Source organism: Rhinoderma darwinii, chromosome 10, assembly GCF_050947455.1.
Source record: "Rhinoderma darwinii isolate aRhiDar2 chromosome 10, aRhiDar2.hap1, whole genome shotgun sequence".
NCBI classification, from domain to species: Eukaryota; Metazoa; Chordata; class Amphibia; order Anura; family Rhinodermatidae; genus Rhinoderma; species Rhinoderma darwinii.
This window is the reverse complement of record NC_134696.1, coordinates 46,407,068-46,425,948: the sequence shown is the minus strand read 5'-3', so window position 1 is coordinate 46,425,948 and position 18,881 is coordinate 46,407,068. Positions and strand designations below refer to the sequence as shown.

General features: G+C 43.8%; 1 protein-coding gene across 2 annotated transcripts in view; it reads left to right on the top strand.

Annotated features, from left to right (window-relative positions):
- Positions 1-5,160: 5,160 nt before the first annotated feature.
- The window catches only part of RUVBL2 (RuvB like AAA ATPase 2), a 35,106-nt gene continuing 21,385 nt past the window's right edge, over positions 5,161-18,881 (top strand). For both annotated transcript variants that reach the window (XM_075839838.1, XM_075839839.1), the window contains exons 1-9: positions 5,161-5,258; positions 9,054-9,105; positions 11,635-11,690; positions 12,823-12,964; positions 13,537-13,666; positions 15,595-15,661; positions 16,647-16,753; positions 17,969-18,062; positions 18,424-18,547. In XM_075839838.1, the coding sequence (XP_075695953.1) occupies positions 5,244-5,258; positions 9,054-9,105; positions 11,635-11,690; positions 12,823-12,964; positions 13,537-13,666; positions 15,595-15,661; positions 16,647-16,753; positions 17,969-18,062; positions 18,424-18,547 (787 nt within the window). In that variant the 5' untranslated portion in view covers positions 5,161-5,243. The remainder of the gene's footprint in view (positions 5,259-9,053; positions 9,106-11,634; positions 11,691-12,822; positions 12,965-13,536; positions 13,667-15,594; positions 15,662-16,646; positions 16,754-17,968; positions 18,063-18,423; positions 18,548-18,881) is intronic.

Genomic DNA, 18,881 nt, shown 5'->3' with positions numbered 1-18,881 from the left:
ACCCTTTAAAGCGACTTTCCAGGCTCCCCCTTACCCTGACGTATTTCCATTAGTATATGTGCGGAAATGCCCTGATAATCTTTTTACTGGTGGTAAAGTTACTTGTAGTTTATAATCAATAATCATTCTGCCCTTTCTGTAATAGAAATCAGCATTCATGCACTGACTTCCTGGTGGGCTTGTGTTTATACACAGCAGCCAATCTGAAGAGGCAGAGCTGCAGTGGGAAGGAGAAAGCAGCAGCCATAACCAATGATGAGACAGGAGGTGTGTCTCAGACTACCTCAGATTCCCTCTGGTCACTGTAGCTAAACTGCAGTCACAGATCACAGCTCTGCCCTAATGGAGTTGAGCTAAAAAACAGCCAAGCGTCAATTACTGAGCAAAATAAATAGCAGACAAGCAACAGCCATTGGTACCACCTAACAGCATTTTTTAGCTCACATTTTTTTTTCTTACATAATCTTATTTTTATTACCTTTCACAATAAAATATACAGAAAAGAAAAATATAAAGCAGTACCATATTGCTAGCAATTCCGTTCCTCTGGAAAGGGTATGTTGCACAGGTTCTTGCCACCCAATACTAAAAGGTGGCAAGGAGCCCATAGTAGGCTCATGGTCTGCCTGTATGGCACATACACCCTTCCGAAAGAAAAAACACTTTCAAATTCAATAAATTATTAATATAAGGATAATGAGTTTTTAAGACGGGAAGCACAGGTAGATTTTATTGCAGATTTCATCTGGATTTCTCCGTGAGGCTGGGTTCACACGACCTATTTTCAGGCGTAAACGAGGCGTATTATGCCTCGATTTACGTCTGAAAATAGGGCTACAATACGTCGGCAAACATCTGCCCATTCATTTGAATGGGTTTGCCGATGTACTGTGCAGACGACCTGTCATTTACGCGTCGTCGTTTGACAGCTGTCAAACGACGACGCGTAAATTGACTGCCTCGGCAAAGAAGTGCAGGACACTTATATACATTATATGCAGGACACTTATATACATTATATGCAGGGCACTTCTTTGCAACATAATTTGAGCCGTTCTTCATTGAACTCAATGAAGAGCAGCTCAAGATTTACGAGCGTCACAGACGCCTCGCATAATGCGAGGAGGCGCTTTTACGGCTGAAACGAGGCAGCTGTTTTCTTCTGAAAACAGTCTGTCATTTCAGCCGTAAAAGCCTCTCATCGTGTGCACATACCCTCACGAAGGCAGATTGGTGAGTCACCTGGGAGCATCAGGCCAGAAGACTCAATGAGGCGAGCTCTACTGCAAAAGATGAGGAACGGGCACGTGAGGTGTCATGAGTGGTGTTGATACATTTAAAAAGATTTTTTAAACAATTGACTTTTGCGGTATGTCCATAGCACTCCATTGTGAGTGAGCTTTAGTGACTCAAACCGACTATAATTTTTCATACACCCGGCTATAATGTAGCTCAGATTTGTACAGAACCATAATAGGGCACACGTAGGAGTTCACAAGGCCTTTAGGGTATGTTCACACGGCCAAATTTCAGACGTATACGAGGCGTATTTTGCCTCGTTTTACGTCTGGAAATACGTCTCAAATACGTTGTCAAACATCTGCACATTACTTTCTATGGGTAGAACGCTGTATTGTCCACATGACGCGTAATTTTACGCGTCGAACGGCAATTACGACGCGTAAAATTACGCCTCGTAAAAAGAAGTGCAGGACACTTCTTTGGACGTTTTTGGAGCTGTTTTCTCATAGACTCCAATGAAAACAGCTCCAAAAACGGACATAAAAAACGCCGCGAAAACGGTGTGAAAACGCCGCGAAAAATGCGAGTTGGTAAAAAAACGTCTGAAAAGCAGGGTCTGTTTTCCCTTGAAAACAGCTCTGGATTTTCAGACGTTTTTGTTGACTACGTGTGAACATACCCTTAGGGTATGTTCACACGAGGGCGTCCGTAACAGATGAAATTACGTGGATGTTTCAGCCTGAAAACATCGCCGTAATTTCAGCCGTACCGGCATGTGCAGGCGCTTGAACGCCGCGTCAATTACGGCCGTAATTAGCGCTGCTATTCATTGGAGTCAATGAATAGCGGCTCCAATTACGGACAAAGAAGTGACAGGTCACTTCTTCTACGCGGGCGTCTATTTACGCGCCGTCATTTGACAGCGGCGCGTAAATATACGCCTCGTGTGAACAGACAAACGTCTGCCCATTGCTTTCAATGGGCAGATGTTTGTCAGCGCTATTGAGGCGCTATTTTCAGACGTAATTCGGGGCAAAAACGCCCGAATTACGTCCGTAAATAGGCCGTGTGAACATACCCTTAGGGTATGTGCACACGTAGTGACCAAAAACGTCTGAAAATCCAGAGCTTTTTTCAAGGGAAAACAGACCCTGCTTTTCAGACGTTTTTTGACCAACTCACATTTTTCGCTGCGTTTTTCGTGCCGTTTTCGCGGCGTTTTTTACGTCCGTTTTTGGAGCTGTTTTCATTGGAGTCTATGAGAAAACAGCTCCAAAAAATAAAAGTGTCCTGCACTTCTTTTGACGAGGCTGTATTTTTACGCGTCGTCATTTGACAGCTGTCAAACGACGACGCGTAAATAACAGGTCGTCTGCACAGTACGTCGGCAAACCCATTCAAATGAATGGGCAGATGTTTGCCGACGTATTGCAGCCCTATTTTCAGACGTAAAACGAGGCATAATACGCCTCGTTTACGTCTGAAAATAGGTCGTGTGAACCCAGCCTGAGGGTATGTTCACACGGCCTATTTACGGACGTAATTCGGGCGTTTTTGCCCCGAATTACGTCTGAAAATAGCGCCTCAATAGCGCTGAGAAACATCTGCCCATTGAAAGCAATGGGCAGACGTTTGTCTGTTCACACGAGGCGTATATTTACGCGCCGCTGTCAAATGACGGCGCGTAAATAGACGCCCGCGTCAAAGAAGTGACCTGTCACTTCTTTGGCCGTAATTAGAGCCGTTACTCATTGACTCCAATGAATAGCAGCGCTAATTATGGCCGTAATTGACGCGGCGTTCAAGCGCCTGCACATGCCGTTACGGCTGAAATTACGGGGATGTTTTCAGGCTGAAACATCCCCGTAATTTCAGCCGTAACGGACGCCCTCGTGTGAACATACCCTTAGGGTATGCTCACACGGCCTATTTACGGACGTAAATCGGGCGTTTTTGCCCCGAATTACGCCCGAAAATAGCGCCTCAATAGCGCTGACAAACATCTGCCCATTGAAAGCAATGGGCAGACGTTTGTCTGTTCACACGAGGCGTATATTTACGCGCCGCTGTCAAATGACGGCGCGTAAATAGACGCCCGCGTCAAAGAAGTGACCTGTCACTTCTTTGGCCGTAATTGGAGCCGTTATTCATTCACTCCAATGAATAGCAGCGCCAATTACGGCCGTAATTGACGCGCCGTTCAAGCGCCTGCACATGCCGGTACGGCTGAAATTACGGGGATGTTTTCAGGCTGAAACATCCCCGTAATTTCAGCCGTAACGGACGCCCTCGTGTGAACATACCCTTACTGTTCCAACGTATGCCACCGATTGTGCCATGATGCCATATTCTCCTCTAGAAGCAAAAGCTAACCATTGAAAAGCCATGGAATACAACGTAGGTGGTTAACCGCAGCTTTCCTTGATAAAATAAATTATATAAAAAATTACGACCCCAGCTGTTTAACCCTTTGATCACTGTGGTCCGTGAATCATGCAGAATGAACAAAGGGGCTCCCCTCAAATCACCCGAAACCTGGTGAAGCAATTGGAGACTGGGGGAACCCTCTGCAGTCAGCCCTGGGGTCCTAGAAAGGACCCCAGGGCTGTCTGCTCAGTAAGCCTGCTGTTAGGGTACACTAGGTGTTGCCCTAACATCAGTCTGTGTCATAGTGACGCAGTGTCATGTATTAGCATACAGGAGTATGCTAATACATTATAAGTAAAAAATAAAGTTGTAAATAAAATAATCCCATCATAAGATGAAAAAGAAAATGTAACAAAAAATACAAATAAAAAATGTCCAAAAAAAAAATATTTTATTGCCCATATAATAAATAAAAACAAATATCCTACACATATTAGGTATCTACACGACCGTAATAACCTGAAAAATTCATTTAATGTGAAACATGAAAGGGCTAAAAAATAAACAAAACAAAATTATATAACTTAAATAGTAATTTTTTTTACCCCCAAACCGTGCAGACATTTTTTTAAAAAAATTCTCCCGCATAAAACACGGCCTCATACGGCCACGTCAATGAAAAATTTAAAAAGATATGGTTTCTGAAAAGTAGAGAGGCAAAATGTAAACATTTAGCTGGTCATTAGAGTGGTTTTCCAGTCACTAAAAATGAATGGTGCCATCACTAGCTGATGTGTCGGGGTCCGACTCCCGGGACCACCGCCGATCAGCTGTTTTGAAGTGGCCGCAGCGCTGCTTCCCCTTCATTTCTTCTTGCTCCCTGTGAGTCGCCACACACCACACGCATTGTGCGACGATTCACCGGTATTGCAGCCTTTTCTCCCAGACACTTCCATGTTATGTGGGTATATTATTGCTTGTTTGTGTCTTTGCTTTTTACAGTCCATCTAAGATTTTTATTGATTGGAAAGTACAGGAGATCTGCTTAGATTGAGTGTCTACTGCCCCCAAATGCCTGTTGGAGTCCACTACACACAGAGGCTCTATTCCTTGTGCTAGCATACCTGTATATACATTCATACTCCCTCCATCTTTATTACAGAGGAGACTGTGACATTACAGTGATTGAGCACAGACCATAGACTGTTCTCACCGAGGCCCGTTTACCCCCTCCCCCCCCTGTTTTCTGTGAATGTGACAATTGTTGCCTTGGAGTCCACGGTTCGAATCCAACCGAGGCATTTTCTGGAATGTTTCTTTATGCAAATGTTTTCCTTTAACTCTAAATGTAATATATGTAATATTTATGTAAAATATAATATACATGTAAATATCAGTGTCTGTATAGAATTTATGTTTATGTATTTATTTCAGATAATATATAAATATGTGGTCGTTTTCTCTGAATGTTTACATTTCCCATGGAACTCTACCTTATGACGGTTACATTGCTCCTCCCCTAGTGGGCGTGTTTATGTGGAACCTTTAGACTGGGGTTTGTTTCCTAGCCGGAGCTGTAACATTGTTGCACCGTTCGTGTCCCTGGCGGTTGTGTAGTGAGGAAAAGCGGCAGCATGGCAACCATGGCGGTAAGTCAGAGCAGAAAGGCCGTGTAATCATGGAAGTGGCCCAGTATTTGTTGTCAGTCAGTTGTGTTTTATACGGGATCAGTACAGATATATGCGGTATGTGGCTGTGTAGATGGCGCGTTATGCCGGCTCATGTTGCTATCACCAGGCTGGAGGTTGCTGTAATTCTAGATCTGGAAATTCATGAGTGAAGGCAGAAGATCGTCGTTTTGGTGCTGGTTCTGACCCATAGAAGTCAATAGAAACCGACGCTCACAAGCTTAGAATCCATTTCCATTCATTTCTCTGGAGGGAGAGGTTGGGACTTGCTTGTTTTTCCAGTTGGTACATAATCTAGGTAGAAACCTGAGACGTTACATTCGTGAGTTACACGGTGTAAGGCCCCACGCACACGACCGTAACACGGTCCGCAGTTTTACAGACCGATACAGTTCTATTGGCCGTGGACCCCTTTCCGTATCGCTACGGGTGGGTGTCCGTGTCGTAGAACGGTGCCGGGAATTATGGAGCATGTCCTATTTTTGGTATTTTGTGGGCTGTGCTCCCATACTCTGTGGCCGGCCGGCCGCTGGATGGATTACAGGCACGGCCGTGTGCAGGGGGACTTTAGGCCGTGACTACAGGCACGGACGGCCGCAAACTATCACCCCCATTCGCTGGTTGTGCTCCCGTTATATAAAGTATAGGAGCATGGTCTGTGAATTCAAAAAATAGGACGTGTCTATGGCCTGAACACTTATATATACGGGAAGGTGTCCGTGGGCCATAGAAATGAATGGATCAGTATTTTGATCCGTAATTGCGGATCAATATTACGCTTCTGTGCATGGGGCCTAATTATACTCTGCAGCTGCATGTGCAATTCTGATGGTCCTCAATGGAAACAGTCAGCAAGCTTGTTGACAGACACTCCCCTGACAGTTTAGCGAAATTATTACAATGGACAGTTATTCCCTGCAGAAGATTACTGGTTCAAAGAAAATACACATCCCAGAATGCAAATCACTAGATAGAGCTCTGAGCAGGCATTGAACCAGCTAGGAGAGTGCTCTAGTACAGACTTTAAAGAGGCTCTGTCACCAGATTTTGCAACCCCTATCTCCTATTGCAGCAGATCGGCGCTGCAATGTAGATTACAGTAACGTTTTTATTTTTAAAAAACAAGCATTTTTGGCCAAGTTATGACCATTTTTGTATTTATGCAAATTAGGCTTGCAAAAGTCCAAGTGGGCGTGTATTATGTGCGTACATCGGGGCGTGTTTACTACTTTTACTAGCTGGGCGTTGTGATGAGAAGTATCATCCACTTCTCTTCAGAACGCCCAGCTTCTGGCAGTGCACAGACACAGCGTGTTCTCGAGAGATCACGCTGTGTCGTCACTCACAGGTCCTGCATCGTGTCAGACGAGCGAGGACACATCGGCACCAGAGGCTACAGTTGATTCTGCAGCAGCATCGGCATTTGCAGGTAAGTCGATGTAGCTACTTACCTGCAAACGCTGATGCTGCTGCAGAATCAAATGTAGCCTCTGGTGCCGATGTGGCCGACACGATGCAGGACCTGGGGCAGGAAGTGAGTGACGTCACAGCGTGATCTCTCGAGAACACGCTGTGTCTGCACTGCTAGAAGCTGGGTGGTAACGAAGAGAAGTGGATGATACTTCTCGTCAGAACGGCCAGCTAGTAAAAACGCCCCGATATAATACACGCCCAGTTGGACTTTTACTTTAAACACGCCCACTTGGACTTTTGCAAGCCTCATTTGCATAAATACAAAAACGGTCATAACTTGGCCAAAAATGCTCGTTTTTTAAAAATAAGACGTTACTGTAATCTACATTGCAGCGGCGATCTGCTGCAATAGCAGATAGGGGTTGCAAAATCTGGTGACAGAGCCTCTTTAAGGCTGGGTTCACACGACCATGTTACGTCCGTAATGGACGGAACGTATTTCGGACGCAAGTCCCGGAGCGAACACAGTGCAGGGAGCCGGACTCCTAGCATCATAGTTATGTACGACGCTAGGAGTCCCTGCCTCGCTGCGGGACAACTGTCCCATACTGTAATCATGTTTTCAGTACGGGGCAGTAGTTCCACGGAGAGGCAGGGACTCCTAGCGTCGCACATAACTTTGATGCTAGGAACCCGGCTCCCTGCACTGTGTTCAGTCCGGGACTTGCGGCCGAAATACGTTCCGTCTATTACGGACGGAACATGCTCGTGTGAACCCAGCTTTACTCAGAATCCGTAAAAGAGAAGTTATGTGGTGTATTTACATACCTAGAGTGGCCTCCGTGTTGTGGACTTTTAGTGCCCACCACTGGTTTACCAGCTGATGTGATGTTCTCTGCCACGCAGTTATCACTGACGGCTCTTTGTGCAAAATGCTGTGGCAGCTGTACAGGATACATATACGTAGTGCGGGTGGCAAGCTGTCCGTTTTATACTTCTGAGTACAGACGAGAATGTCGGGAAAAAGCTCCCGATGTATATATTAAACAGACTGTGGTGGATTCCGAACAGTGTCATTCGTCACCATAGACTTCATTCAACAGATACCATAATGAACAGGGATCATGACGTTTAATGGATGCCATTATAACCTGTGGGTGACGGAGGCAGCGCTTGCTCAGCTGTTTGCATAACTCCTGTTGAACGGAATGGAGAGAGCCACGCGCATCTGCACCAGTCCCCGCCTGGAATCGTCAGCTTGCGGCCACCACACCAGGCGAAACGGGGTCGGGTGACCCTGCTCTCTATGTAGGTGCATGTCCCAGAGGTGGGACCCGCATTTATATGCAGGATGTGGTGGGATGGAACGGCGTAGTCTATTCTATTCCATCCTTCAAAAAAAAGTATACCTGCCCTAAGGACGCCAAAAGAACACTCTTTTGGCCTCTGTCGGGCTAATGGAGCCCTATGGACACATTTACTCTGAATGCACACGGTGCATATTTTGCTGCGGAAAATACGCAGTGAAACCGCAAGAAATTCTGAGCAAAAAACGTGCATGAATTAGCTTTTTTGATGCATTTTTTTGCGGCGGTTTTTACGTTTTGCTGCATAAATCGTGGCGTTTTAATGCTGCGTTTTTTTGTAGAACTAGAGGGATAGAATTTGCGGGATAAATTGATGTGCCGCTGTTTCAAAAAATACGCACCGCGGGCCAATTTCCATCTCGAAATATACTGCAGCGTGTACATGAGTTTCCCTGGAATCTCGTTGACTATGCTGGTACTGTATTACTCTGCAGTTTTGCCGCATGCAAATACATGCGGCAAAACTGCATGTAATATGCATCGTGTGCATTCAGCCTGAGGGTGCACGTTGGGAGGTAATCCAACATATACTCTAAACCTAATCTTCTCCTGAATGTGAGCAGGGCCTTATGCATTTCTGTGGACTCTCCTTGATTTGAATGGAGTCATGGCTGGGCATGTGGTAACCCCTATAGTAGTGGTCTCCAGCCACGGGCAGTCAGATCGTGCTTGAAGTTGTTGGAAGCCAAATGTCCATAGTGACCAATCAATTACTGCTCTCGTTTTTCTCTGCTAGGTTGGGAAATTAATGCATCGGGCAACTACTTCTCATCTCTTTCTTTGCATTCGTTTTAACAAATCTCCATGATTGTCTCTGGAGAACCAGTTTTATGAAAATTTACCAGTCATGTAGCGTGGTTGATTACTATTCGATACAATACTGACCCATGTGGGAGACAGTTGTATCTATAGACTTAAGTTATGCAGAATTATCTTGTGTCTTTGAGTTTAATGTTAATTATTCCTTTTCTCACAGACAACCACCAAGGTGCCAGAAGTCCGAGATGTCACCAGGATTGAGAGAATTGGTGAGTTTTTCGCCGTTTTTGTTTCCTCTTTAGACTCGCACATTGTATTGTTGCTGGAGAGGGAGCCAAGAGTCGGGTGACGTTATTGTGACTTGTAATGTGACTCTTGTGTGTGGAACAGTTGATCTTGGTGCCGTATTGTAATGCAATGTGGTCATTTGTCTCCTTGGGAACGTGATCACACCCAGCAGATGGTATCCATAGTAACAAGGGTCGTCCATAACAAAACCCAAACTTACACATGAGGACCCTGCAGATAATCTGCTGACTGTTTCTTATACAGTTTCAAATCAAATAAAAAATAGTAGTCATTTTTTGCATTTAATGCCAGGTTTTCATGCAGTCTTCTAATTTTTATGTATGCCAGTGCATTAGAGAAAAAAAAAATAAAGACCATTTACGTTAATACCTTTATTTTCACTTATTTCTATAATTCACTTACCAACTTTTCTGTGTACATAGACTGTCGGTTGCGCCTACGTTGCCTCTGTCGTTAGCTGATGGTAACTTGCTATTCTTTCTCTGAGTCAGTGTAAACGATATCTGCGCATGCGCCGTCTGGCGCCGCTATACTTAGGTGACACACACAGACTAAGTCCGAGTTTGTTCCTCTGCGCCTGTGCCATAGCCCTTGCGCTATTGGTTAAACTCATATAGTTTTTCATTTGTTGTGTTTCCCTCTCCACGCTACGGACATGTTACCTTTGACAGGATTGGCTGTTCTGCTGACACACCCTCACTAAACGTCAGTTACTGGCCCATATCAAGAGCTTCCGTCTCGCCGCGTCGCCATTAGCCCCGTGTACCCCTGAGGACGCTACTCAGTAGCGAAACATGTCGGGGGGGCTTTCTAATTTTTAAACCCTATCACTGACCGGTTTCACTTGGTTATCCATCTAGTAGACCATTGTCAAACAATCTAACTTACTACACTTGCTAATGCGTACCTTATTGGTAGCTAATTCAAGCCTGCACCACAGGCAAAATATTGTTATCCGGTCATCTGACAGTGAGAATTTTAAATTTGTGTATGTTGTCGTCTTGCTATAAGTAGCTAATAAAGATATACTTTTAATTTTTCTGTAGGGTAGTTGGGAAATTAGGCTGGTCGCCTGAGGGCGACACTTTCTTCTCCTGCAATTCATTAATGTGCCTGCCAACTACCTGGGGTCGTTTTCATCTTTTTGTGTTCGAACAGTTGATCTTGGTGCCGTATTGTAATGCAATGTGGTCATTTGTCTCCTTGGGAACGTGATCACACCCAGCAGATGGTATCCATAGTAACAAGGGTCGTCCATAACAAAACCCAAACTTACACATGAGGACCCTGCAGATAATCTGCTGACTGTTTCTTATACAGTTTCAAATCAAATAAAAAATAGTAGTCATTTTTTGCATTTAATGCCAGGTTTTCATGCAGTCTTCTAATTTTTATGTATGCCAGTGCATTAGAGAAAAAAAAATAAAGACCATTTAAAATCCTCCATTAGGATAAAAAGAAAATGAATGTTTAAAAAAAAAAAAAAATGAATGTTTAAAAAAAATATATATAAACATATAAAATTGCTTTCTTTCTGCAGTTTTTCCAAAATAAAAAGAATTAAATTGAATAGGAATTTCTATCTTAGACATTTATGGCATATCCACCGGATGTGCTATAAATGTCTGATTAGGTGCGGGTCCAAAACGTGGGACTTGCATCTATTACCAGAATGGTAACCAACCCCATCCCGTCTGGTGAGGCGGCCAAATCCAGGCAGAGGATTAGCAGAGAGGTGACCTGGAATTACGGAAACAGACGAGCTCTATGAGAGCGGCTCAGTTTGGGGGACTTGCTGCGTCCTTGGATTACATGGACCGCCATTCATTTCAATGGCTAGGATGTAATGCTATGTTTCCCCCTGCAGCGGGGAAATGTAGGGCTGGTCACAGCTTCCCCTGGCGATGACAGCTGGTTGCCGGGAAAGGGGGGGCACAGTGAACCCGGGCCTATGGTGATCAGCTGGCCCATGCCAACTTAAAAATAAAATAAAAAAAGCGGTCTTTGAGACAACCCATTTTAATTATGCTCCTTCACTGTTCACAGAAAGTCACCTTCGCTTTGGGGATTGACGGGGGTCCCTGATAGTGATGTCATATAGCAATATATCCCTTTTAAAGTCCACTTAAAGAGGTTCTCCGCCTTCTGACAACTGATGACCTATACACCGGATAGGTCATCAGTGTGGGTCTGTCACCCGGACCCCACCTGTGGATCAGTCATCAGTTGTCAGAGCTGGAAACCCCCTTTAAGGAAGCACTGCCTCCATAAACTGCGGTTCAGGCAAAATACATTCCATCCAAAAATGTGTGGATTCCATGGATTTACAGACTAAGACCAGCAATTGATGATGATATTGATTGTTGCACTACACAGGTCCGCTATGTACTTGGGTATACATTGATTTTGTATTATATATGAGTTTGTGCAGGAAAATATGAAAAGTCATCTGGTGTAACATGTCATTTAAAGCTTTTCTCTGCTTCTAGGTGCTCATTCTCACATTCGAGGGCTTGGACTGGATGATGCTCTTGAACCCCGGCAGGTAATGCCTAAATTCTGAAGTCTTTACAGAAAATATTGGAATAAGCCTGTAAGGCCTCGTGCACATGACTGTATTATGGCTCAGTTTTTGTTTTGTTTTTTACAGGTCACCCATAGAAGTTTATAAGCCCTTTAGTATTACCTCCGTATATCTCCGATTTCATAATTATTTTTTCTATTATATTCTTTATGAATCTGACATATATAAATCATTGCGTGGTCCATCAGGAGACCTATGAACGGAGGTACTTCGGGTCTGTTCACACAGAAACTTCTCCAACTGATAATCCGTACCATAAAACAGAATGTAGTTGTTTCTGCTGCATGTACAAGAATTTCTGCAAGCCCAATTCAGATGAATGGGACAGTTGCAGAAATTTCTGCAACACATTCCCCCTATGTGAAAATACCCTTAGATAAGTTTTTCTAGGGAAGAATACCTGCGAAGTCCCATACGACTCTAGCATGGAGCTGCTTTTTTTTTTTTTTTTTTTATCACACCTTCACGTAATGGAGATAATGCATCAGCCGCTGTTCGGGATGAATATAATAGCGTAGAATTTCTCGATGTTTCCCATCTAATAAACCACAATTTTGATTCATGATTTTAAATCCATGTATTTTGTTAGAAGTTATGCTGCTCATAAATGGTTTGCTTTTCCTGCCGAATCTGTATCAGGTGCTGAGGACGGTGGAGCACAGAGATGAAGGTGGAAAAACTTTTCATTTCAAAGGGTTATTCCCATCACACACAGTGATTGCATATCAATAGGATATGGCATCACCTTGTGATTGGTGGTGGTCCGACTGCAAGGACCCCCACCGACCCTAAGAATTGAGCAGTTCCCTGCACAGGTAGATGGTTGGGAGCACCACTTTGCAGGGAAATCCAAGAAGGGGACATACACAGCGCTAAAGAAGCACTGCAGCCTTTTCAATTTCAGGGTTGCTGCCGGTCAGACCCCCCCCCCCACTGATGACAAAGTGATGTCATGTCCTAACGATATACCATCACTTTGTCTAATGTAAGAAATATGACAATTCTTTTTAAAAAAAAGTGGCCGAACTCCTCAAAAAGGTAAAGGTTTTACAGGTAGCATTAATTTGTCTGTAATATGTATCCATCTCTACAGGTATCGCAAGGCATGGTTGGACAGCTGGCAGCTCGCCGAGCAGCTGGTGTTATTTTAGAAATGATCAAAGAGGGAAAGATTGCCGGACGCGCTGTATTAATAGCTGGACAGCCGGGCACGGGAAAGACCGCTATAGCAATGGGTAATACTTTCATTCATTATACCATTGCTTTAAATCAAATGTCTTTTTTCATCTTAGGAATTTGCTTATAGATCTGCTATTGATGTATAATATCATTGCCTGGACACGACATGGTCAATAGTATGTAAGGATCCCTTCTCATTCATGTGTGTGGCGGTTTCAGCCACAGCCAGTCATTTGATCTTCGTTGACTGCCTTATGGCTGCCACATTTAGTTGTGAAATGAGAAGCATCCATATGCTGCTACGATGACTGTAAAATGATGGGGCGCACGTGTTCACAGAAAGTCAACAATGACAATAGTTGGGTAAAAAGACGTAAAAAACCTCATTGGATGAATCTGGGTTCCGCAGATGGAAGGAGATGGCTTCCTACCTAAATTTAAAGCACCACCTCATTTTGGGGAAGGAATAATGGTCTGGTTTCATGGTCTGAGCGGCACCTTGGCAATTCCCCATGTACAAAGAGAGATGTAATAATTTACTAGAAAAATCCTGAGCTAGGTCCGTTTGCATGCAGTTAGATTTTCCAGTACTCGCTATGATTGAATATGTCTTTCTGATTTTACACAGGAATGGCTCAAGCCTTGGGCTCAGATACACCATTCACTGCCATCGCTGGCAGTGAGATCTTCTCTCTGGAAATGAGCAAAACAGAGGCTTTGACACAGTCCTTCCGCCGATCTATAGGTGTCAGAATCAAGTAAGTGGTTCAACAGGTCACACGGGTGAGCTCACCTGTAGGCAACTAGCTATCTTTTAAAGGGCCATTCCAGTTCAAGTAAGGGCGGATTCAGACGAACGTGATTTTTCGTCCGTGCAGCCCGCGTGTTTTTCACGCGGGTCGCACGGACCTATACAAGTCTATGGGGCAGTGCAGACAGTCCGTGAGTTTCGCGCAGCGTGAGTCCGCTGAGTAAAACTCACGACATGTTCTATATTTAGGCGTTTTTCGCGCATCACGCACCCATTGAAGTCAATGGGTGCGTGAAAATCACGCGCACCCCACGGAAGCCCTTCCGTGGGACGCTCCTTATTCGCGCAACAACAGTAAAAGAATGAATGTAAACAGAAAAGCACCACGTGCTTTTCTGTTTACAAACATCCAAACGGAGTGTCATAAAGATGGCGGCTGCGCGAAAAGCACGCAGCCGCGCATCCATATGAACAGGACACACGGAGCTGTCACGCTGCTGCCACGCGCGCAAAACGCTCACGTTCGTCTGAATCCGCCCTAACTGCATTGTTCACACTGCGCTCATATCGTGTTTTTCTTTTTTGTTTAATGTAAAAATGCAATATCGCTACACCATGTCAGTTAGGGCTGTCACGATAGCAGAATTTGGACTTCGCTACCGATACTTTGTGTAGTATTGCGATACTCTATACCAAAACTATACTTTGCCAACAGTTGTTAAATAAAAAAAAAGAAGTTCTGGTGAGGCACGAGGTGTGATGAATTTTGAACCTCCATGTGCCTCACATTAATAGTAATTAACCCCATCATGTTCCTCAGTCATAATGGGCAACATTGGGTTAATGAGGTACATGATGGGGTTAATTACTATTAATGTGAGGCACATGGAGGTTCAAAATTCATAATACCTGGGGCCTCAATTAATAAGTGAAAGAAAGCCGTTTTTATTTTATAACCGCGTAAACCTCATAAATGACACTATAAATTTGATATTATGGGTGCGACAATACCGAATGTGTATATTTTATGTATTGAAACTTATTTTAATGTTTATTGTAAAAAAAACGTGTTTTTTATTTAACATTACTTTACTATTTTTCCTTTTTTTTTTTTTTTAAACTTTATTGTACTGGCATATATTGATGCCAGTACATTAGCCTGTGCACTGATTGTACACAGGCAGTTGTTAGGACAGCTAAGTATGTCCTGACAGCAGATCTGGCCAGACAGCCCTGGGGTCCTTCAATGGAATAGCGGCGGAGGTGAGAGGATTCTCTGATCTCCGCCGTTAGAGCGGGGATGCGGCTGTGTGATGCAGCCGGCGCTGCACTAATGAACGACGGCGCAGGCACTGAAGACAGAACATGGGGGTATTTTTTAGTGTGCCCGCCATGTTATCTGTCTTCAGTGCCGGCAATCATTTGAGCTGGTCGCATCACATCATGCTGACCGTGCATGCTCTTGTCAGGACTCTGTAGTGGGGCAATGGCTGTATTACACAGCCACAGCCCCGCTCTAACGGCTCAATGGGCGCGGCCGAAAAAAGCAGCAAAAACCACGACAAAGTGCAGGCAGGTGAAAATGTGCCTCAAAATTTCTGGAGGCAGATTTTTCTGCCTGCAAAAAAAAACTGTGTGAACAGGGCCTTACATTTATGAAAATAACAGCAGTTCGGTGACGTCATGACTGAGCAAAGAAAGCTTGGGTAATACATTTTTTTTTTTTTTTTTTTGGGGCAACCTTTTACAAAATCATCCCCTAAGGTGTCCATATCCTCCAAGTATTTCTGGTGAATATTCGTAGCAATTGTCTTATCAGTGTAATGATTCAGTAGATCTCATGGTATTCCTGACACATTTCTAACACACTAGTCATCCTCATCCTTCGCGCTCATTACATATTAAATCTATTGTATGTTTGACGTTTTTACATAGGGAGGAAACGGAAATAATTGAAGGAGAAGTTGTAGAGGTTCAAATTGATAGACCGGCTACAGGAACGGTGAGTTTAGTTTTTTATGTTTCTTATCTTTCACTTTATGTATGAAATCACTCCCCACATTGTGTATGGTCCGCATTTATTGTGTGCAAGAAGTTAGTAGTTGTGACTGTGAAGACATTGGCAATGGACAAATAGGGAGGAAATGCCATGCAATGTGGGCTTCACACAGTATGTGCCTGTAACCTTGTAAGAACTGCATACAGGTTTGTATTAGACCTTCTTCACATCGAGTCTGTGCCCTATGTTTATTGTGTACGTCTCAAAAGCTCCCACCATACATGTTTCCATAGGGCTCCATTTTCCCGACAGACCAAAAGAGTGTCTTTTTGGTCTCTGTTGGACTGTTATATGTCGTCATACATTTTTTTTTAATTTTTAAGAATGGAATAGTGTTGTAGACTACGCTATTCCATCCTGAGGGATTCTACAATATAAAACAACTGTTTAACACATGGTATGACCGGGGACTCCAGGGTTGAAGGTCCTGACGTCAGGGGCGCTCTGGCTAGGGACTGCTGATATATACGGACAGTGACGTCCGATACTTCTTCATTGATGGTGTACTTCTGGCTGGGGACTCCAGCATTGTAAAGCGCTTGACATCACTGTTCATATATGGACCGTGACGTCAGGAGGTTTGCCAGGGTGCAGCACTTAAGATACTGCTATGCCCGGTGGTGGGATCGGGTTACTTATCCCACTGTATGCCTATTCAACAGCCTTCTGTCGGAGGTATATCCTCCAATGGAAAGCTAAAACGCAATGTAAAGGGGGCCTAAGTTAAAGGAGTATTCCCAACTGAAACATTTCTGGCATGTCCACGGGACTTTCATCTATCAGACATTCATGGCGTATCCCGTGGATATTCCATAAATGTTTCAGTTGGGAATAACCCTATAACACTCTTATGTGTACCAATGTACTGCAGATCTTTTACTTTATGAAAAAGGATTCAGACTTACAATATCATTCTCTCCACTTTAAGGGTGCCAAAGTAGGTAAACTGACCTTGAAAACAACAGAGATGGAAACTATTTATGACCTTGGCACAAAGATGATCGAATCATTGACAAAGGAAAAGGTCCAGGCTGGGTAAGTAAAAAATGTTTAACCCCTTCCCTCCGCAGCCAATTTTTGGATTTTCACACTACACAAGACACCATTTATTGTACCATATATTGTATTGGGAAACTGGGAAAAAATTATTTGTGGTGTGGAATGGGGGGAATCTTTTTTTTTTTATTTTTTATTTTTTTGTTTTTGTTTTTTTTGTGGGGTTTTGTTTTTACAGCATTTACCATGTAGTAAAAAGGACATGCCAACTTTTATCTGCTGGCCAATACGATTACAGCGATACCAAATTAATATAGTTTCTTTATATGTTTTACTACTTTTACAAGGAACAAACGGTTAACCCCTTAGTGACCACCAATACGCCTTTTCACGGTGGTTTCTAAGGGGCCTTCGGCTAGGTCGCCACCTTGTCACTGCGGCCCAGTCTAAGTCCTGCATGGGTGTCCTGTGCAGGCTGGAGTGGAGCTCGGCTGTCTGACTACTTAATGGGTTCCGTCTGAGCTTTCCATTGGAGGATAATACCCATTACCCATAATCGGAAACCATAGCTTCCGTTTGCGTTACCATTGATTTCAATAGTAATACTTCCATTGTTAATGGTTTCCGTTTGTCTCCTTTCAGTAAGGTTTCCGGTTTTTTTTACGGAATCACTGCGCTATTGATTCCGTAAAAAAAACGGAAACCATTAGCTACGGAAGCGTTACCACTGAAATCAATGGTAATGCAAACGGAAGCTATAGTTTCCGTTTGCCTTTTCGTTGATTGGTTCCTCTGACAGAGCGCTCTGACAGAACCCATCGCCGGAAAGCGAACGCTGATGTGCACAGCCCTAAGTATGGAGCGAGCTCAGCCTGTCAGCGTTCTCCATACTTCCCTTTAGCGCTTATACAGTTACGTGATAACAAGTAAATGTAAAGTGTAATAGACTTTTCAGTTTTAGACTTGTTTGAAATGTAGCAGCATTCTGTTTTAATTGTTTTTATTGAAGTAATACGTGATAGACATATTGACATAGCATTGAAAAAGAGAACCGCAAAATCTGCAGTCAAAATATAGAAGGTTTAGAGATTAAGCAGGCTGTCCACTTCTGTCAAACCCATTCCACCCCGCAATGTGCGCAAGCGGTTTATATGGGAAAAAACGTCATATATTTTATTTTCAATACAGTCTATGGTCATAATTGTATATATGGGAAATATGGAATTATACATAATTTACTTTTTTCCTATTTAGGGATGTCATAACCATTGATAAAGCAACAGGCAAGATCACAAAATTGGGCCGTGCCTTCACAAGGGCAAGGGACTACGATGCCATGGGATCCCAGGTACAACCTTACAATGATCAGATTTATTGCTGGTTTTCTCTAGAAGATGGATTTCTTCGCCATGGACAATCTTTGTATTATAGGTCCCTCAGTGGTAAACTGATCAAAAATTGTCATGTTGCTCTGACCCCCAGTAATCGGCTGTAACATGTGTGGGAACACAGCAGCAAGTACAATTCTCTTTCAGGCGCATCGTAGGGTAAATGGAGAGGCATGCATTGTAGCTCCTCTCTGCTCAGGCTAATAGATTAGTCCTGAACGGGGTACTCCTCTATTAACGCAGAGAGGCCTAATAGGTTATTTGAGATTGGGTTTTCTAAACCAGACAAGCCCTTTATTTCCACCTTTCTCTACCCTCCAGACAAAGTTTGTACAGTGTCCTGATGGCGAGCTACAAAAACGCAAGGAAGTGGTTCATACAGTGTCATTACATGAAATCGATGTGATAAATAGCAGGACGCAGGGATTTCTTGCTCTGTTCTCAGGTAGGTCTTTTACCCGCAATGTGAGATGTTGTAATGTTATATATATGCGTCACCCTCAGCCGCAGACATGGTTGTTTTAGCCCCTGCCAAGCTCACGGCATGCGGGCAAATCTTTCCAGCCTCCCTGCTGTGTCCTATTCTGGCTCTCCTTCACTCCAGCGCCATCTTGGATGTCAGGCCCTGGGCTCGACGTCGGCGTTTTCTGCTTCTTTTGAGCGGGTCATTACCGCTAGACTCTGTCATAGATCCCTCCAGCCTTACAGCCTCCGTGGGTATAAATATGTGTGGAACAGCAGGGTGTAAATTCAATTACAGGATGGGCAAAGCGGCGAGT